General features: G+C 35.9%; 2 protein-coding genes across 2 annotated transcripts; both read right to left on the reverse strand.

The window, feature by feature from the left end:
• Positions 1-10,728: 10,728 nt before the first annotated feature.
• Positions 10,729-11,582, reverse strand: LOC112183941 (ribonuclease MC). Its single transcript, XM_040513744.1, has 3 exons — positions 11,293-11,582; positions 10,973-11,192; positions 10,729-10,884 (listed from the first exon to the last, which is right to left on the reverse strand). Exons 1-3 carry the CDS (start codon positions 11,551-11,553, stop codon positions 10,859-10,861), a joined length of 507 nt encoding a protein of 168 aa, XP_040369678.1. The 5' UTR covers positions 11,554-11,582; the 3' UTR covers positions 10,729-10,858.
• A 3,918-nt stretch (positions 11,583-15,500) lies between these two features.
• LOC112190057 (putative F-box protein At3g17480) lies at positions 15,501-19,050 on the reverse strand. Its single transcript, XM_024329482.2, is given in 7 exon segments — positions 15,501-16,056; positions 16,312-16,517; positions 16,651-16,699; positions 16,945-17,289; positions 17,440-18,231; positions 18,234-18,798; positions 18,916-19,050. Coding segments are annotated over 5 exon segments (1,923 nt in total). The 5' UTR covers positions 18,765-18,798; positions 18,916-19,050; the 3' UTR covers positions 15,501-16,056.
• Between the last annotated feature and the right edge of the window lie 2,621 nt (positions 19,051-21,671).

Consider the following 21,671-nt stretch of genomic DNA (forward strand, 5'->3'; position numbering starts at 1 on the left):
TTTCATCATCGATTTGACTTCGATCCATATGGTCAACCGAAGACACCTTAATCACACTATTTATTAATTACACTCCTTTAAAGGCATCTAGGGAGATATCTTGGTAGGGTTAGAAGTCTTTTTGCTCCACAAAACTCGGAGTGAAAAGTAGGATTTTTTCGTTGGTTTTCCCTCGTCCAGCCGCGCTACAACGCTGGCAAAGGCTCTTTGCCTCGTCAGAGTATTGTAGTTGCAGCCGGATGGGATCTTAGAGGTTTCTGGTGGTGTAGGATGGTCCCAGGCGGGACTTTTACTTTATCTGTTTATGCTGCTGGGATAGCAATGGCGATGCATCTACATTGGGTGTGGTTGCGGGCTCATGCTTGGCTAGGTCTTCCTAGCCCAGATGTTTTGGGTTTTGACCCGGGTTGGAGGGCTTTTCGCCGGTGGGGTGGCTGGTGGTGTCAATCTCTTGCGCCTTGGCGGGTTAGCCATGGTGGTCTAGATTTGAACTGTGGACCTAGAATGTTGTGTGCAGTGATCTCCATGGGAGAGTGGTGGTGGAGAACTGGTGTTGTTGGTAGTGGAGGGATGGTACTAACATTGTGTTGGTGGCAATCTTCATGCTGGCAGTGGTGGAGGTTTGGTGAAAGGCTGGGATGGGGGGAGACTGATCCTGAACAGTTGGTACGAGGAGGATTTTTGCGGTTCATATCTGATGTGCAAGAGGTTGACGGCGTTCACACTACTCGGACGACGAAATCCAATGGTAGGCCGTTGTTGGTTTCTTGGCAAAAGGATATGGTTTGTGATTGTCTTATTTTGTTTGTTATTAGGTTTTGGTTTTTAGGTAGTTTGGTGTCAATAAGTCCCTACTCTGAGTTTGGGTTGTTCCCTTATTCTCTTGAGCTAGGGTTGGGTTTAGTTGTTATGCCATGTAAATGGTGTCATTCCCGAGGACGATTTGTTTTAAGCTTGGTTTATTTTAGTTGTCAATTTGCTGACGAGCGATCCTTACACGTGGTTTTGTACTTTTTGGACACGATGTGGAAGAGGGCGCAGTCTTCTGTGCGGTTGACTACAAGGTATTTCCGGGAATCTCAGAATTATGTGAAATTTGTAGCCTGGGAAAGGGGCGTAATGTGGTTAGAGTTTGGGCCCTTTGGCTCAATGGTACCTGTAACCGCGATTGTACTTGGGGTTTTGGTCTATGTCTCGCCCAATGTATGCTTTCTGATTGATTAATTGAAGGTTTTTTCTTTTCTAAAAAAAAAAAAAAAAAGGGCAACCCCATCAAGATATAAGACATTTGGAAAACTGACCGTTGGATGCAATGATTGAGATACTTTATGTTCATTTTTAAAATATTATCCGCTTTCGACTTCATCTCAACAACGATCCACTCAGTCAACTACGATATCTTCATATTACTAACACTAAAACACAAATTGCCAATTTGTCATTAATATTATGAGAGCACTCTTCATTACCATTTCTCATATGATATACCTAGATTACCTATGTACAAGAACTTGAGAGACTCAATATTCGCAGTTAGATTTTTTTTTTCTTGAAAATATAGTTAGTTTTTCTAAACACTTAAATTATACTAGCCTTTCTCCACACATGTTCTACATGTGCAAGTATTTTTTTTTTCTGAAAATAAAAAAGTAAATTGTTATTGTAGAGAAGAGATAATGGGAGAGAAAAGTGGGTTGTGAGTTATATATATATATATATATATTTTTAATAAAAATATATTTTATAAATGTCATAATTGTCCTTATGATTTAATTAATTCTCAAAGTTTATTAATTTTCTAGGGTCATTTCTATCAAAATTTTAGATTTTGGCTAACAAACAATCTTCTCTTAATAATAGTATAGATAATTAAAATTCAATCAAGTCAAAAATCCAATAAAAAATTTAATTTAATTTTGTTTTTAATTTTTTAATTTTTTTTTTCTGATTTATTTTTAAGTAACTATTGTCGTTTAAGAACAATAACTAACAAATTTAAATTAACAAACTTAGTTTATTATAAATTGGAAAAAAAAAAAAGGAGGGAATGAGGTGGCTCGATCTTGAGCTTCCACCCTGCACAATTCTTTGTGTCTTAGCCACCGCACCACCGTTGTAATTGTTAATCTGTGTGCTGCCTTCTATAGCTATTAAGCATGTCAGTGGAGGAGCTCTCACCACTCCTTGCTGTCTTCCCTGTAAGCATTGCAACTTATGGAACTTGTCAACACTTAGAATTTATATGATGTGTAAATGCAATACAAGTAAATGTAGTGTGGCCAGAGTCTAAAATACATATGTATAAGCTTTGAATTAATTTTACAGATAAGCTTATGCACTATTTAAATTCAAATAATATTGCAGTTGATTAGCAGTTGAGGGTTTGATAAAGCAGTTGAGAAAAATGACAGTTTCTTTATGGATGGAACTGTCATGTGAAGCTTCTATATTAATGTCAGAATAGTCCCTTCTGAAACACGAGTTTTTTCTCAAAATTAGTCCCATTACTAAGAGAATATCAAGGTGGATTCAGGAGAAGGCTGTCATGGACAATGCAAGTGCATCGAGTAAGTTTTCTAGGTTCATGTTCTTATGTTTAGTTTTATGCAGAAATCAGTTTCCATTGAGGAGGATTAGATCTGTCTCAAAGGGATCCGTTAAGGATTTTCTTCCTCACTTGGATCCATCTCAAGGGGATATTAGCTCTCTAAGATCTGTCTAGAGGAGATTTCACTTCACTTGAATCTTCCTCAAGGAGATTCTTCCTTACTTGGATTTAACTCAAGGAGATTTCCAAACACTGCTAGAATAGAATTCAGTTTTGAATGTACATGATTTGATCTAGTATAGGTTCTAAATTATGTGTTTGTGATTGTTTAAGCATACTGTTTCTAACAATTGGTATCAGAGCCACCATACATAGATCAATTACATGTAGAATGAATTAACTGCATTAAGTTATGAATTCTGGGAATTTTAATTACTTTAATCTGCATCAAGTAATTCATAAAATATTTTACTTGTATATTCTTGATCATAACATACTGATTTAGTAATATACATTAATTTTATGAATTTCATCTGTTCTTATGCTTTAGTTCGACAAAATATCCATATGTGGTTCATATGTGCATGACAAAAACTGTCAAATATTTGAAGATCCACATTCAAGTTCATATCAGATTCATATTATAGGCATATGCATATATATTCATTCATCTGTTATTGCGATTATGTGATGATTGGTGTGTGAATATGCTGATATGATAACTAATGTGAAAATAAATGCATCAAGTGCTGCCAAAGTGGCCTAAGAATGTTTTAAATGGAATTATTTACATCATTATGTTAATCTTTAAGAACATATGTGCTGTCAAAGTGGCTTTATGTCAAAAGAGAAAAACGATGTCAATGTTGATCTATTGCTAAAGTTGCAGGTTTTGAAACTTAAAATTAATTTGCACTGGTTTCCAAAGAAACACAGTTGCAGACATTTGGTTTTGAATCTGATATATATATATATATATATATATTGAGTAAATGAACATTCATATATCAACAGAGATTAGTACACCACAAAGGTTGTCAAAATCTTGAAATTGATAAAGTTTCATATTGTTGCATATATATACAACATTATTTGGGACATACAGTTTATTCTGGTATTGAGTTACACTAGATTAATCTGTTTGATCATTTCACATGCAGCTATGCACTTTCCTATGAGCATCAATCAGATTGAGCTTTTGAATGGCTCAAACTTTAAGAAATGGAAAGGGGACATAGAACTGAATCTGGGGATATTGGATTATGACCATGAGTTGAAAGAAGATCCTCCAGCAGCATTAACTGAAAGTTCTAGCAGAGATGCAAGGGACAAATATGAGAAATGGTATAAGCATAACAAGATGGCATTGATCATGATCAAGAAAAGCATGCGTGAAAATGTGAAGGGCAGTATACCTGATTCAGAATTGGCCAAGGAGTTCTTCAATTCCATTGCAGAAAAGTTTAAAATTTCTGATAAGGCTGAAGTGCAGAATTTGGTGAGGTCTCTTGCAAGGATGAAATACAATGGCAAGACTAGTGTGAGAGAGTACATAATGAGAGGTTCTGATATTGCTGCAAGGCTGAGAGCACTGAATATGGCTATAGATGATTCATTCCTGGTGTACATGATTCTGGACTCACTCCCAAATGAATATTCTCAACTCAAGACATTGTACAAGACTCAGAAAGAAAAATGGAGCATCAATGAGTTGATTTCACTGTGTGTGGAAGTTGAAGATGAAATGCAGAAGCAAGAAGGACACGAGGTGGCTGTGAATTTGATGTCCAAAATCAAGTACAAGAAGAAATTTGGCAACAACAAGAACTTTAAACCTGGAACCGCTGTAAGCACCTCTAAATCCATTGTGAAATCTGATCATGATAAAATGAAAAACAAACCTGCAGGTGGCATTAAGTGTTTCTTTTGCAAGAAACTTGGTCACTTTAAGAAAGATTGTGAAGGTTTCAAAGCTTGGCCGAAAAAGAAAGGTAGTTTTCTTTTAAAATCTGTTTTCAATTTTGAGTCAAATGCTTTTGTAAATGACAACTCTTGGTGGTTTGACACTGGTTCCCCTATTCATATTGTCAATTCATTACAGGGATTGTCAGAGATTTCAATCCCAAGAAAGAATGAGACAAGGGTGTGTACTGGAAATGGCCAAAGAGTGGCTGTGAAGGCTGTAGGGATTGTCAAACTCAAGTTTAGGAATAATTATGTATTAGTATTGAACAATGTGTACTGTATTCCAAGTATTAGTAGGAACTTAATTTCTGGTTCTCAATTTGTAGCAAACAATGGTTTCAGCTTTTCAAGTAATAATAAAGTTATGTATTTCTATCATGGTTCAAATTGTTTTGGAGATGCTGATTTGGTAAATGGTTATTGGTGTGTAAATTGTGAAAATATTGTAGCTGAAACTGATGACAGCAAGAAAATTTTTCTTTTAAGCAAATCAGGTTCAAAGAGAAAATTTTGTGATGCATCGTCTTTCCTGTGGCATAAAAGATTAGGTCATATCTCAAAACAAAGATTGCAAGAACTTGTGAAACAAGATATTTTACCTGCCTTGGACTTTACAGATTTTGAAACTTGTGTAGATTGCTTGAAAGGCAAGATGACAAATGCTAGGAACATAGGTTCAAAGAGAAGTGAACAAATGCTTGATTTAATTCACACAGATATTTGTGGTCCTTTTCCAGTTAGTACAATCTGTGGGAATTGTTATTTCATCACTTTCATTGATGATTTTTCAAGATTTTGTTACATTTACTTAATTTCATAAAAGTCACAAGCTTTGGAATTTTTCAAAATCTATAAGGCTGAGGTTGAAAAACAAACTGGAAAATTGATTAAGTGTATCAGATCAAATAGGGGAGGTGAATACTTTGGCAGGTATACAGAACAAGGACAACACAAGGGTCCTTTCGCATTGTACTTGCAAGAATGTGGGATAGTGGCTCAATACACTACTCCTTATAACCCACAGCAGAATGGAGTATCAGAAAAGAGGAATAGAACCTTGATTAGCATGGTGAGAAGCATGATTGTAAGGTCTGCACTGCCAAAATTTCTGTGGGGAGAACCTTTGAAAACAACAAATTATATTTGCAATAGAACTCCAAGCAAGGCTGTGCTGAAAACTCCTTTTGAATTATGGTGTGGTTACAAGCCTAGTTTAAACCATTTCCATGTGTGGGGCTGTAATGCAGAAGTAAGAGTGCATAATGTGGCAGATGGCAAACTTGATTCTCAATCAGTAAGTGGTTATTTTATTGGCTACTGTGAAAAATCAAAAGGTTTCAAATTCTATTGTCCAAACAGAAGCACAAGGATTGTGGAGTCGCATAGAGCCACATTCTATGATGAAATGTTTGACAACAATTCAAGAAAAGACGCAGAAAAGGAGATGGTGGCAATGCAAAATAGCAACAAAGCTTTTGAAGAATGGTTTGTGTACCAAGATTGCAATGCCTCATCAATCCTGGACCAGGAATGCAACAACAATTCAGTTTCAGAAAATGAAGTATTTTTGAATCCTGTTCCAGAAAATGAAGAGGATGACATTGCAGCACATCAAGTTGAAAATGAAGTGCAAAATGGTACTGGAAATGATAATGCAGTAGCAGCTGTTCAAAATGGACAAAGTATGAATAATGATGTGCAAGTACAGCAAGTTGATCAACAAGATGAGACAAATGCAGCACCAAATGTAGAAGTATCTCAACCTGTAGCCTTGAGAAAATCTACAAGAACCAGAAAATGTGCCATATCAGATGATTACAAGCTGTACCTGACTATTGAAGAATCTAATCTAGGAGATGAAGATGATCCCATATCAGTTGCAGAAGCTATGAAATCTGTAAATAGTGCAAAATGGAGGTTAGCAATGGAGGATGAGCTTCATAGCATGGCACAAAATGGAGTGTGGACTTTAGTTGATAAACCATGCAATGCTAAGCCTATAGGATGTAAATGGGTGTTTAAGACCAAAAAGGATGCAGATGGCAAAGTAGAAAGGTATAAAGCCAGGTTAGTGGCTAAGGGCTATAATCAAAAGGAAGGAATTGATTATAATGAGACTTTCTCTCCTGTCTCAACCAAAGATGCATTTAGAGTTGTCATGGCCCTAGTAGCACATTTTGACCTTGAGTTGCACCAAATGGATGTCAAGACTGCATTTTTGAATGGAGATTTGCATGAGGAAATTTATATGTTGCAGCCAGAGGGTTTTGCAGAAGATTAAAGCAAGGTTTGCAAGCTCAAGAAGTCAATATATGGTCTTAAGCAAGCTTCCAGGCAATGGTACCTCAAGTTTGATAAGGTAATCACTCAATTTGGTTTTTTGGAAAATAAATTAGATGAGTGTATTTATCTTAAGACCAGTGGAAGCAATTTTATTTTGCTCATTTTGTATGTTGATGACATTTTACTTGCAAGCAGTAATATTTGTTTGTTGAAAGAAACAAAGGCTTTTCTATTAAGTCAGTTTGACATGAAGAACATGGGGGAGGCACATTATGTGCTAGGCATAGAGATAACCAGAAACAGAAAGCAATATGCTTTGGGTTTATCTCAGAAAAATTATGTGGACAAGATATTGCAGAGATTTGGCATGCAGGGTTGTAAGTCAGGTGATGCACCAATATCTAAGGGAGATAGGCTGCACAAGGGTCAGTGTCCTAAGAATGTGTTGGAAGCAGAAAGCATGAAAAATGTGCCTTATGCAAGATTGGTGGGGAGCTTGATGTATGCTCAAATCTGTACAATGCCTGATATATCATTTGCAGTCAATATGCTTTCAAGGTTTCAATCAAATGCAAGCCATGAACATTGGATAGCAGGAAAGAAGGTATTGAGGTACCTGAAAAAGACTAAGGATCACATGTTGGTTTACAGAAAAATTGATGAGCAAGAACTTGAGGTGGAGGCCTACACAGATGCATCCTACAAATCAGACATGGATGACTTGAAATCAACATCTGGATACATATTTCTTCTAGCGGGTGGAGCCATTTCATGGAAAACTGCAAAGCAGACCTTGACAGCAACATCAACTTTTCAAGCTGAATATATTGCCATTTATGAAGCAACAGGACATGCATTATGGTTGAGAAATTTTATTTCTCATTTGAAGCTAATAAGCTCTATAGAAAGGCCTATGGTGATTTACTGTGATAATGCATCAGCAGTGTTCTTTTCAAAGAACAACAAGAGGTCTTCAGGTTCAAGGAACATTGATGTCAAGTACTTTACAGTGAGAGAAAGTGTTAGGGATAAAGAGATCGAGGTTGTAAAGATTGGAACTAAAGATCAGTTAGCAGATCCATTGACAAAAGCTTTACCAGTAGCTAATTTTGTCAAGCATGCTGCACATATGGGAATTAAAGACATCATCTAGAGTTGAATTACATGTCAGAATCATCACCAGTTAGTATGTACTATGACTTTATTATTGTTTAATTGTGATATGATCGATAATGTGCAATTATATTATTAAGTTTTATCCTATTAAGCATCTGCTAAAATCAAGAAGTACATGTACATATTGCAATTCATATGATGGCAATACATATATGCAGATTGTGGTAAAAGTTTCAGAATGAGATATAATTTGCTTTGTTTCTATTAATTTAGAAATTTTGGTAGGACTTCAAGTATACTTGTGATTAAATGCATTTATAGCACAAGTATGCTAGTACTGCTGCGAATAAAATTCATGTGATTATAGTCTGTTACAAGGTGATTTTGGAATACTGGTGTCTATCCTCATTCACCATAATGTTCTTAGGTTCCTTGAAGCAGGCATATAATTGACAGGATTATTAATCAATTGGATTTGAATGACTTCAGTAGATTTTAGACTCACAGTGCACATTTCAGTAGGTCATTCTCATATATTTGTGTTGTAATATATCTATTCAAGTAGTGTCAAGTTCAGTGGGAGATTGTAAGCATTGCAACTTATGGAACTTGTCAACACTTAGAATTTATATGATGTGTAAATGCAATACAAGTAAATGTAGTGTGGCCGGAGTCTAAAATACATATGTATAAGCTTTGAATTAATTTTACAGATAAGCTTATGCACTATTTAAATTCAAATAATATTGCAGTTAATTAGCAGTTGAGGGTTTGATAAAGCAATTGAGAAAAATGACAGTTTCTTTATGGATGGAACTGTCATGTGAAGCTTCTATATTAATGTCAGACTAGTCCCTTCTGAAACACAAGTTTTTTCTCAAAATTAGTCCCATTACTAAGAGAATATCAAGGTGGATTCAGGAGAAGGCTGTCATGGACAATGCAAGTGCATCGAGTAAGTTTTCTGGGTTCATGTTCTTATGTTTAGTTTTATGCAGAAATCAGTTTCCATTGAGGAGGATTAGATCTGTCTCAAAGGGATCCGTTAAGGATTTTCTTCCTCACTTGGATCCATCTCAAGGGGATATTAGCTCTCTAAGATATGTCTAGAGGAGATTTCACTTCACTTGAATCTTCCTCAAGGAGATTCTTCCTTACTTGGATTTAACTCAAGGAGATTTCCAAACACTGCTAGAATAGAATTCAGTTTTGAATGTACATGATTTGATCTAGTATAGGTTCTAAATTATGTGTTTGTGATTGTTTAAGCATATTGTTTCTAACATTCCCCACATGCTTGCTTAGTTCTCGATTCCAGACTCAAACCCCAAGCCAAAGCAAATCACCACATACCCAGAAAAGCTCCAAGCTAGCCGAAGGCACCACATTTATGCTTAAAGCCCAAAACCACTTATGGGCTTTCTTCTTCATTACCCATAACAGAGACCCAAGTCTTTGCATTTTACCATTTTCAATTTCAGTCAAATTATATTATTGGGTTTCTTGTTTGTAATTGTTATTGAAATTTAACAAACACCTCGTAGTTTTGGTGGGCTGGTAATTTCGCAGCACAAATGGAATGGTTGTGATTCAATTCATGGGGAGATTCCTGAAGCTTGTCGTGCTTGAAATGTTTGAAGTATTTGGATCTTGGGATAATTATTTATCTGGCGGTCTTACTGATTTCACCAATCTTTGGTGTTTTTCAATCTTGGATCGAAACAGTTTTCGGGTTTGCCTGGTTTCTCTACTTGTCGGCCGTCTCTTAGAGTTTTGAATCTGGCTAACAATTCTGTGGTCGGAGGCATATTGACATGTTGCTTCACTTCAAGCTTTGCAACATCTAAACCTCTCATTCAATCATTTGACTTATGAGATGTCTCTGACACTTGTATTTTTCGAAGAAGCTTCTTCTCTGAGACTTGAGTAACAATGATATATCCAATGGTCCTTTTTCCGAGCAAGGTTGCAGAGACAACAGATAAATCCGGTCATAGAAGATGAAGCCCATTAATTGAAGGGCACATGAGAGGGAGGTGGCTCAGTTAAAACTCATTTACCATGGACGTAGAATTGACGTAAATGCCCCTCCATTAACAGACGTCTTTGGCATAGCCAAGAATTATGCTTGTCATCAACCTTGTTTCGAGAATTATGATCTTGAGTGAACTAGGATTGACTAGGAGAAGCGACAAATGTCGGAGAAAGTTCTAAAAAAATGGTGTCGTGGTCAAAGGTACTATTGCATTAATGCGTTAGGTTTCATATATGTTCCTTCCTCGCATTGTATTTTTGTATTCTTTTTTATTTCAGAAAACCTCAACAAAGGTTAATTTGAAGTCAAATACCATGCCCAATAAATTTGACCAGCAAAAAAGAGATGCAAAATAATCAATTTTTTTTTTTTTTTAGCAATGGAAGATACGGATCATTAAATCCAACAATACATATCAAAGAAATCAATAAAACAAACGAAAAAGCAAATCAAACAAGGATACTGGGGGTATAATCGGTTGAGGTGTCACCCCTCTAATTCATGGACTTCAGATTAAGTCAAGCTATATCTGAGTTTAGAAAAGGAATAAGTCAATGAAGAGTGATGATCCCTGAATTCCAAGAATGGGAGTAACGGAGTAGATATAATTGAAAGGATCGAAAATTAAGTGACTTATTTATTAGTACACAAAAGAACTTTTATTTGATAATACCAATAGTATAGACTAATACATCAATCCAAGAAACCGCTGATCGAGATTGCATCCTCAAACGTAGAACAGACTGTAAATTGTAAATTACTAGTTGAGGAGCTTATTCATATTCAGATAGCTAGCTAAGCTACATAGTATACCTTGCCTGAAGGATCTCGGCAATCTGTTTTTCTAATATTATTAAGCGCACAACTTATCACATTTGTTGCCTGGTGATCCAGACAAATTATCACTTCCTTTAGTGTGTAACCAAGGGCTGTCCTCCTGCACATGATTAAAGGGGTATTGTTACTCCCAATTTTCTTTTGGATTGCGGTTACAAGCTGAGTCATAGTGTATGATGTTGCAGTACCCGGTTTAATACCACTTTGACGAAGCACTGCAAGGATGTCATATTGGTTCCATAGTTGGTGTCCTTTCTCAAAGTAGGACCTTTGAGTGAAAGGTGGTACACCTGACTCTACTGCACATGCACCGTGCTCTCTATACTCATGCTCCCAGAACTGCATATTGTTGTTTTGTGTTAACACGGACGGCCATGAGTTTCCCAAATCCGTCTGTAGAGGTGTCATCTGAAAACAAAAGGTACAATTAGAAAAACATATTGCTAATTTGTCAAAACAAAAAAAAAAAAAACCTATATATGTCAAATATTTACAAATACACACACACCTGCACCTTATGAAAGGGGTTATTCCTCAGTGCGTGCCCACAACGGACAAGTGTATTGGAGAAGTTAGAAGGCCATATTCCATGTACATGAAACTTGGTTGGGAGAGGTGAGATGCAATGACCTTTTGATTGGTCATAGCAAACTCCAGGTGGGTACTGGAGTACAAATTGCATGTACTCGTAGGGTTCAGCATTTGAAACGTTGAGAACTTGTACAAGTGCATATACTGATAGAAGGATAATGAAGTTTGAATTCTTCATTGCAAGTGGTGTGGAGCTAGGCAAATGATTATGAGATTGATCGGGTTAGCTGGTTCTTTGATCAATGGTGTTTATATAGGACAATTGTAGCTAAAAAAGGTTCTTCAATATGTTTACAACTTTACATAAATGTATTTATATAAATCCATGCATTTTTTTTTTTTTGAAATAATAAATCCATGCATAAAATGACTAGGACTAGTTTTAATCTGAAACATTAATTGTTGTACCTAATTAATTGACTCATTTGTACCCATAATTAAAAGTGTGTATACAAAATTAGTAATAAGCTAATGTAAGAAATCATGCATCGTAAATCAGTATATATAATAAGAGTAATGTCTTTAATTACTCTCTTTTTTTTCATGACTAACTAAAATTTTTTTTTTGTATTTTTGGTTGACTAGCAAAAATGAAGAGAGATGTGCATATATTATTAAAATTAAGAATTTATTTCTTCTTATATGATCAAGCAATTACGGTTATAAAGTTTATAAATTGAAATCCTTGCAATGATCATTAAAATCACTCAAAAACTGACAGGAATACTGACTGCAACCGAGTAATTCTAGCATCTACTGCATGGAAAAAAACATCTTGGACCACTCAAAAACTGTAATATGATCAAGCAAGGTTATAAAGTTTATAAATTGAAATCCTTGCAATCATCATTAGCAGTTACTAATTTATATAGTTCCGGCCTCGTCATCTTCCACTATTGAAATTCCTTCCTTGCAACAGACTTATTGTCCGAGTAAGGTCATCGATTGTGATTAGAATTTCATTTGACAAGGAAACATAGGTATTGCCCTTTTTAGTAATTAGAAGCATCATTTGAGTACCTCAATATGTGTGTGTTAGCTAGTGTGTAGAAATTCATACTTATTAACTTTTTAAATTTTGCTTTTTTGGTGGTTGCCTTGGAGAAATGGCGATGATAGATATGGGAGGCGGGTCACATGAAGGGGGGGGTGAGGGAGGACTTTTTATGCTCTTTTCTGTGTTTTTATTCAGAATTTAGATTCTAAATTTAAAATTAGAACCTAGTGGTTTCTTCTTGCATTGGTAATTACTCAAATTTGAAGCTGATCGATGTGTAATCCATCAGGTCTTTCTCAATTTTCTCTATTTGCATATCCACTTAAGACCGCAAATCTTAATGAGTAGATTTGTGTTTTCTTGCTTTCAGTACTCAAATTTTAAAGTAATTTAGCAGGTAAAACTTATACCAAAATAAGGAAAATCCAATATATAGCAATGGGGTTTAGGGTGTTCCACTTGGTCATCCTCCATTAAGTTTCTCTCTGTGAAAATGACTTGTAAAATGATGGAAACCATGTAGCCAACAACTCATCATGACTAAGGAACCATGACGAGTAGTATAGGATTAGGAAATGCTTTATATATATTTTGTTTCTTTGTATATCAACATTAATTTTAGAAACAAATTTGGATAAATGGCATCCCTTTCAGACATTTAAAACAAGCATATCAGAATATTACTAATGGAAGAATCATCAATTTTACCCTAAGTAATAATATATAGGTCCTTACTACCACTCTTACTCGACTCCAACCGTTATCAGTTCATTCCTTCTCAAACTTGTAATTCTCTCAACTGCTAATTACCAATAAGGTGAAATGCTTTGGTGACAGGACAAGGGGAGGCCTTGAGGCGGCATGGGTGGTGCCTCACACAGTCACACTAGGTCGCCGATTCCGAGAGGCCTCCGAGCTGGTAACTTATGTGTATATAATGTTAGAACTATATTGGGCCTATCATTATCTAAGCTTAAGTAAACAAATTTGATTAAAATCTTATTCCAGTTAATAGGAGATATATAGTAATATAAAACCTAAATACCTAAGTTAAGTATATCAACTCTTTGGTTAGGAATTCATTACTTAGGCTACAAGTTAGGCCTATGAATATATGATACATTAGAGTACTTATTAAGATGACTTGATCCTTAATAGATACCTTTATGGGAGGACTCTTAGGGTTGATATTCTAATAAGTCTTGACTAGGGTCAACTCTAGGGTGTGTATTTTGAGTATGTCTAGGACAAAGTAGAGGCTTGACCCCCTCTAATTCCTATGCTAGAATCCTCAATTTCGTATTTGAGGGATTATAAGCATGGTGATTTACACTTTTGCATGATTGTGCAGGCGGACTGCTTAGTAGTCTAATTCCCGATCTTTACGCCGATTAGAGTGAGTTAGTGACCCTTGAACCGGCGCATTAATACCGAAATGAGAATATATATATATATATATATATATATATATATATATATGGTCATTGAGCCTTGAACTGCCTTGGATACGACTACCGCCAAAGTAGGAAATTTACATCTGCATTAGATTAGCTTCCGACACATAAGGTTTGGGTGAAGGAGCCTCTCTAGGACCTGACATTCTCATTCATATTGCTTACACTTTTATTAGTTACTTTTTATTGGTTGCGCTACATTTCATTACTTTTTTGTTAATTTAAAATCAACTCTAAAATATTGAACTCTTCGATTCATTGTAAATAACTACCACTAGGCTCTTAGTTTTGATTAGGTTTTTGTGAAAACCAAAACTGAGCATTGCTAAGTCTTGGTGCCTTACAGTAGAATTTTTGTTTATTTATTATTATTTTTTGCATGCTAAGTGTCTTTATTTCCAATTAGCCAAGGAGTGTGGTTTAGCCATTAGTCCCCGTGGTACGATAATTTTGGCATAATATTTCCCTATGTTGCCAATAATACGTACACTTACGTAAATGTGTATCAAGTTAGTGGACCCTGCAAGGCCACTTCGGATTTCATTGTGAAATCCAGAGCGGATCATGTCATTGCTTATCTCTATTTTCCCATCGCAACCGCCCAACAGGTACTTCGTATTCAAATCACGAGCGTTGCTCCCCTCCTCTCCATCTGCCCAGGAACCACCCATCAGAGAAAGAAGAAGAAGAAGAATCCAAAGCAAAGGTGCCGCCACCAATTCAAAATCTCTTGATCAAACCCCATGAAAGGGAAAGCATCCACTATCATGGATGAGATGCTAGATTAAAAAATTGGAATTTCAATTCCAACCCTAACAGAGCGGCTACTAGGGTTTTATTAACTAAAATGAAAAAGGTCCCTCTACTATAAGATGTGTGTTTAGAATGCATGTACAAATAAAATGACTAAAATGAAAAAGGTCCCTCTGCTATAAGATGTGTGTTTCAAATCACGAGCGTTCTTCTTCACTTGTAGGAAAAAGTTATTAAGATGTGTGTTTAGCATGCATGTACACAGGGCCAGCTCTGAGGGCTACCCTGAGACGACCGCCTCAAGATCACCAGCTTTCGGGGGCCTCTAAAGAAAAAAAAAAGAAAAGTTTCTTTACATATTTTATGGAAGTTATATAACTCATTTTTTTCATATATATGTGAATCTGTGTGTAACAATCCAACAATGCTGGTAATTTAATTTTTTTCCTGGCATGCAAGGTTCGAGTCTTGCTGCCGCTGCACCTTTTTTTGAAAATATTTTTGTTTTTGTTTTGTTGAAAAAAATCTACATATATTTTCAATAAAAAAGGTACAAAACAACTATAACACTAATCGGAATAGAATTACAATTTGTCAACCTTATATACAAAACTACACTTATCTTAGAAAAAGATTAAGACTACATGGGAAAAAAAAAGACTTGTGAAGCCACATTTTCATTTTCCGCCTCGGGTCTTCATAATCTCATGGTCAGGCCTGCATGTACATTACCTATTAAGATCTCTTAGTCTGTTGTACAAATAAATTTTATTATTCTACTGGAATGCATAATGAATTACCTAACTTTATATTTTGTTATATGTTATATATCTGTTCGTCTTAGCAGTGGCGGATCCAGAAAAATTTCTCACATAGGGCAAGACTATTAAGTAGTAAGATCATTTTTCTTTTTTGAAGCAAACAATTCTTAACTTTTAACTGATGTCAATTAAATTATCTCAAACATGTTTGTTCTTGTTTTTTCTTCTTCTTTTTGAAATTGAGATTTAGAACCCAACAAGTATAAATAAGTAGGAGCTAAACACTAAAACTGAAAATAGAATAGTGAAACTAGAATTAATACAACTTTAAATTGAATTTCAAAAAAGAAAAATATTTCATGAAATGATTAGAGGAGGCGTACTGTTGATAAGAGAGGCGTGTAGTAGAGTTTGTGCTCTAGAGAAACTCTTAAGCTTTTAAATAAATAAAAAATAAAAGATAAACATGTTCTCTCAAATAAAATTTAAAGAAAGAAAAGATAGAGGTATATGCCACTATCAATACTGTGTCGTTTTGATAAGTTCAAGGAGACTAGGAATCAAGAGCAGTATCTCGTCATCTTGAACCTCTTGCCTCTCTTTCATAAATTTTTTTTCTGTAAAATCTTCAAAGCACAAAAGCTTCCATGGCTTGGTAAAAGAATCGAGGTTGGGCAGCTGCCAAACCTCGCCACCCCCTGGATCCGCCCCTGCATCTTAAGGTGTTCGGTATCAAAATTTTAGATGTTTGGATTTTGTATGTATAAACTTATATAGACATAAGCTTGTCATAACAAAATTATAAACAATCCAAAATCTAATTATACATATTCCAGGGCTCGAAGAAAAGAACAAAGATCATATTGAATCTAATTAAAGACATAACTACAGCATGAAGGGACACCGGAACATAGTACTCTTATATCGATCAGAATACAAGTTTTGTAGTAAACATGAATTAAGAGACCGACCTAATGAAATGGGAGGGCATATTCAGCAATTTTTTCCCATGATTTGAGAGTTATATCTCTGTAGTCGATTTTGTACACTGCGAGTTGAGATATGGTGAAACTCAAGCTGGAAATGTTTTTATCTAGAGAACTAACTTTTTCTAGAGCTATTTTCCTCTCTTCTTCTGTCAGATTCCCGTAAAGGAGACTCAAATATGGCCTACCACCTGCAGAGGAGGAGAGACAAATTACATGTTATATGATAAAATAAGCACAACAGCTATGGTCCATTTCAAAACTAGGCACCAACTCTGAAAAACAGTTATCGAGAAAAGCAATTCTACAATGCAGGGAACTTACCGCTATGGAAACCCCAATGTGCAGTGCATATGCGAGTTGTACAGTCTAACTGAAATTAAAAAAAAAATCAATTCATGTATTACTACTCAGTGTATAAGAAAAATCAGAGTAATTGAATACTTAGGCTCTACTAATACATAAAAACAGAAATGTGCATAAATGAAAAGGTGCATGAGATCTCCGAATCAAATATATTGTTTCAAATTAGAGATGTATACCAAACCGGAAACCAACACTTAAAAATTCATATTAATAAAGACAAAACAAAACATCATAGCAAGAAAATTTAAATACCTGATGGGATACTTCTGTTGATGAATCAATGAGTAGGGAAACACATTGGTGATAAAAATTGCTGGTAACCACTAGATTAACTTTTGCTTGGTATGCACGAAAATATTTAGAAGGAAGAGATCTGAATTTGTTGAGCACATCTTCATACGTCATACGAATAGACCCCACAACAGTGATATGTGGTTTGATCTCCGGCCCACCGAACTCAGCCCTGAGACCTTCCATCAACTTCTTGATCCTAAAAGACACATCATTCGGTGGGATGGCCCATATTGAATATGAATGCAATTCTCTGTCCACTATGGAAGGACCGGATGGAAAGTGCGTGAGTGGAGAAAAGTTCACCTGTAAAATAGCATGAAACATCAATAATCTGAATGTAAGGTATTTCCAAACTAAAGATAAAATTTGAATATCCTTATTGGTACAAATTTATTCAGGCATTCGGATAAAAAGGAGAAACTAGAAAGAAAGAAAAAGGTTGAGTAACTATACCGCACTGGAATTATTTCTGCTCTCGAGCTTGTGGGTTCCCAAGACTGAAACTATACTTTTCACATAGACAACAGCTACAATGTCATCTGACTCGTCATATATCTGACGAGTAGAATAAGACGTGTTTTGAATGAGAAAATCTTTTAGGCTTTCGCTACCAAGGTCATAGGAGAGTACAAGTTTCATGAAATCATTTATAAAAATCTCATTGCTATTCAAAAATGCCAATGGTTTCTCTGTGGGATCAAGAGTCAAGTGTTTTGTCCAAGCACCCTTCGGACCACCAAGCTCATCCAGCACCCATATTACAAAAGAATATTCATCTTCAGGTTTATAACCTTGAAGTCCAACAACCAATACAAAAAGAGCAGGGGATTCGTTCCACACTCGAAGTTCCATACCATCAGTGAAGACCCAGGGATGATACAAACACTCAGGTAACATGATATCATGAAATACCTCATTCTCAATATCCAACAAAATGATGACCGGTCCAATGAGGTCCTCGTCTTTATCCAACACATCCAGTTCCTTATGTTGCTCATGTCCTAACCAATAAAACATTTGCTTGAATTGAATCTGGAAACTTTCGGGCCTAAGGACAGTGGTTTCTGTTTCGAAAGCATTGGTGTTGATCTTTCTCCAAGAATCAGTACTCAAAGTGTATATTGCAGCCTTTGGAGGATTATAAATATCATATCCGTCATCCCTCGTTTCTGAAGGAGAAACTAGTCCAATGTTAACAACTTTGTATTCGTTCAATTTAGGATCATATCCAAACCCCTGAACATACCCGGACCATACATCTTCATACCAATGATCATCTGGAAGGTATGGAAAGGGGGAAGAAGCTTGAATTCCTGAGTTGCTGGGTTCCATAAAAGCACCTGAAAAGATTTAACTAGAAGTAGACAGATGATTCCATTGCAATGCCCTACAATATGAACTGCTTCGCCTCTAGTCTTTAGACTCATACAAAAAGGAATTTTGATGTCCTCGACACTAGAGACAATAATGCTGTCCTCACCATTATCAATATCATCATCATTATTGCATAAATTAAGCAACGAAAACACTAGCTCTTCTTCTTCTTCTTCTTCTGCAGTCTCATTAGCAGTGTCTTTGATGTCCTTGGAGACTAAACGCTTCTTCATCAGGAGCAGACGCTTGGAACTGGAATTGTAATAGGAGAGGTGCTTAGCTACGAACCTGGGATCGTTGATCTGCGCATACCACCCTTTAGAGGCGCATTTGAATCGCATCAGAGCCTTGGGAGGCAGAGTTGACAGGATTTTCTCCACCAGATCTTCATCAACCTCTGCCATTTCTGCCACGCCCTATCCTCTTCAACCTCTTCAACTAAAAGTAATAAAAGAACAAATTCATTACAATAGATCACAATGATGATAGAAGTCATAAGAACAATGGTTCACAGAGTATTGTTAAACGAAATCGGATCTAACTATATAGAATTACCTTAGTCCTTAACCTGAGAACTAGAACAAGAGACGGGGAAGATATGATGGCTGCTGGAGCCGGAGATCGAGAGATATTACCGATGGAGACTTGAAACAGCTTGTGAGTTCTGATGTTGTTTGCTACATATTTATTTCCATTAGGTTTTTATTGTACTTTTTCTTTTGCAAAAAAACAAGGGAAAATAAAATAATGCCAACGAAGACATGAGTTGGATAATTCTAAGGATTAATTTCAGTTTACTCCTCTGAAATTTGAGAGGGTGTCATCATTTCACCCCCTTTGCTTTCAATTTTGAATTTTTATCCCATAAACTTTCCAATTTCAATCAGCCGTGTCCAATTTCTACTATTCCGTCTAAATTGGACGTTAAGTTTGACCATTAAGAGTTAAAATGGTCATTTCAACATAAAAAAAATAAAAAAGTAAGTTTTTTATTAATATTTTTTTTCAGTTTTTTATTTTTTTTTTCTTCTGTTTCTTCGTTTTTTTTTTCTTCTTTTTTTAATTTTTTTTTATTTTGTCTTCAACCTATACACCACAGATTATAATAGGTTTATAAAAACAAAAGAAAATACTCTAGGTGGTTGAAAGCTGCTCACTGGTCTATGATATTTGTAACATATCTCCGATAAAGTAAAGAATTTAGGATATATCCCCAATAAAGTGAAGAAATATCTGTAAAAAATAATTTTACACTTTATCTGTAAATAAATATCTGTGTAAAATCATTTTACACAGATATTTCTTCACTTTATTGAGGATATACAGATATTTACTTATAAAGTATAAAATCACTTTTTACAGATATTTCTTTAATTTATTTGGGATATATCCTAAAATTCTTCAATTTATTGGAGATATATCACAAATATCGTAGACCAAAAATGATTTTACATAGATATTTCTTCACTTTATTGGGGATATACAGATATTTATTTACAGATAAAGTGTAAAATTATTTTTTACAAATATTTCTTCACTTTATTGGGGATATATCCTAAAATTTTTACTTTATCGGAGATATATCACAAATATCGTAAACCAGCGAGCGGCTTTCAACCACCTAGAGTATTTTTTTGTTTTTATAAACCTATTATAATTTGTGGTGTATAGGTTAAAGACAAAATAAAATAAAATAAACCGAAGAAACAGAAAAAAAAAAAAAAAAATTATTATTATGTTGAAATGACCATTTTAGCCCTCAAGGGTCAAACTTAACGTCCAATTTGGACGGAATAGTAGAAATTGGACACGGCTTATTAAAATTGGAAAGTTTATGGGGTAAAAATTCAAAATTAAAAGTAGAGGGGGTGAAATGATGACACCCCCAAACTTCATGAGGGTAAACTGAAATTAATCCTAATTCTAAATACAGTATTAGGACAAAAACCTAATGAGTTTCTTTTGAAAAACAACGTGTTGCTATTGACTTTCTCATGTGCTATGGAGTTATAAAACAAACTCTACATATAGAACAATTGGATTATGGGTCAAATACCCAGAATTATAAGCTGTGGGTGTTAAGTAGGCCTAAATAGGCACCATCCAAATACAGTGAGATTTCAAATCCAGCACGAGTCCAGGAGCAAGGAAGAATGTGATCCCATGTTCCATAAACAGCATGGTTTTTGGTGTCGATGGTAGTGAAATCAGTGAGATTTCCTGTATCTGAGTCCCACAAACTCATCCTCTCCATATAGGTGGCCCAACCAACACGGCAAGTAAAAATTGTTTTTGTTAAGCTCAACTGCCCCGTTTGATGATTTTCCATAGTCGACGTTGGTAGTATATATTCATCTCAAAACAGATATTTCTCATAGGATGAGAAGACAAAGCGAGGAAAAGAAGAGATGTAGCACGAACATGATGTAGAAAGATATCTCCATTGTCCTTTCTTTTTGGTTGGGTTGGTTTGGAACTTCATAGAGAGAAAGAGTCGTAACAAGTTAAGGTTATATCATGGAAAGGGCTCAAGACCTGAGTTTCGATCTTTTTTTTTTTTTTTTTTGAGAATAAGAATCCTTTTTTTAAATTAACCAAGATTACATAATATGGGAATGACCGGTGGTGGACATGAACTCCCCACTCTCCTCCCTAAAAACCGAACTAGTTACGGGTCCGTCATCAATAATGACATCCATGAGCCAAAAGAGCCCAACCCCTAACCACCTATTTCACCCAAGCTCACAGGCTACAGATAACCCTGAGAAACTCGATAACACCCCATAGACAACCGCTAGAGAAACCAACGCCATCTTCCACACTGCGTCCCAATGAAACCAGACCACGTGCAAGGATCGCTTGTTAGCACATTGACCATGAGATAAAATCAAAATTAAACCAACTCGTCCCCAGGAAAGACACCACATCCATGGCACCTCAATTTGACCCAACCCTAGCTCAAATGAGTAGGGACCAACTATTGACCAAAGTAACCTAACTAAAAACAAGACTCTAACCAAAAGAAAATAGTCGCCGCCACAGTACTCCTCACCCTTGTCATCAGGTGACCCATCGGCAGGCCACCACCGCAGCCCCATGTCTTCGAGCTCCCCAAGTCGAAGGTGCCTAAACCATACAGCAAACCACACCAAATCTATCACCAAGAACTCGATGAAAGACTCACCGTGCCTTGCTGCGGCCATGTCCACCAACTTGAAAGCCCAGATCCACCGCAGCTGCCACCTCCGTATAGCGACCCACTGTAGATTAGAAGCCAGCGCCATACGATCCATGGTATACCGCCGCCATGA

The sequence above is a fragment of the Rosa chinensis genome, chromosome 2, assembly GCF_002994745.2.
Source record: "Rosa chinensis cultivar Old Blush chromosome 2, RchiOBHm-V2, whole genome shotgun sequence".
NCBI lineage: Eukaryota > Viridiplantae > Streptophyta > Magnoliopsida > Rosales > Rosaceae > Rosa > Rosa chinensis.

Coding starts and splice junctions, on each gene's coding strand:
- LOC112183941 (XM_040513744.1), bottom strand. CDS start 11,553: ATGAAGAATTCAAACTTCATTATCCTTCTATCAGTATATGCACTTGTA. Junction 11,193..11,292: donor ACCCCTTTCATAAGGTGCAG/GTGTGTGTGTAT, acceptor TTTTGTTTTCAG/ATGACACCTCTACAGACGGA. Junction 10,885..10,972: donor TCAAAGTGGTATTAAACCGG/GTACTGCAACAT, acceptor AATCATGTGCAG/GAGGACAGCCCTTGGTTACA.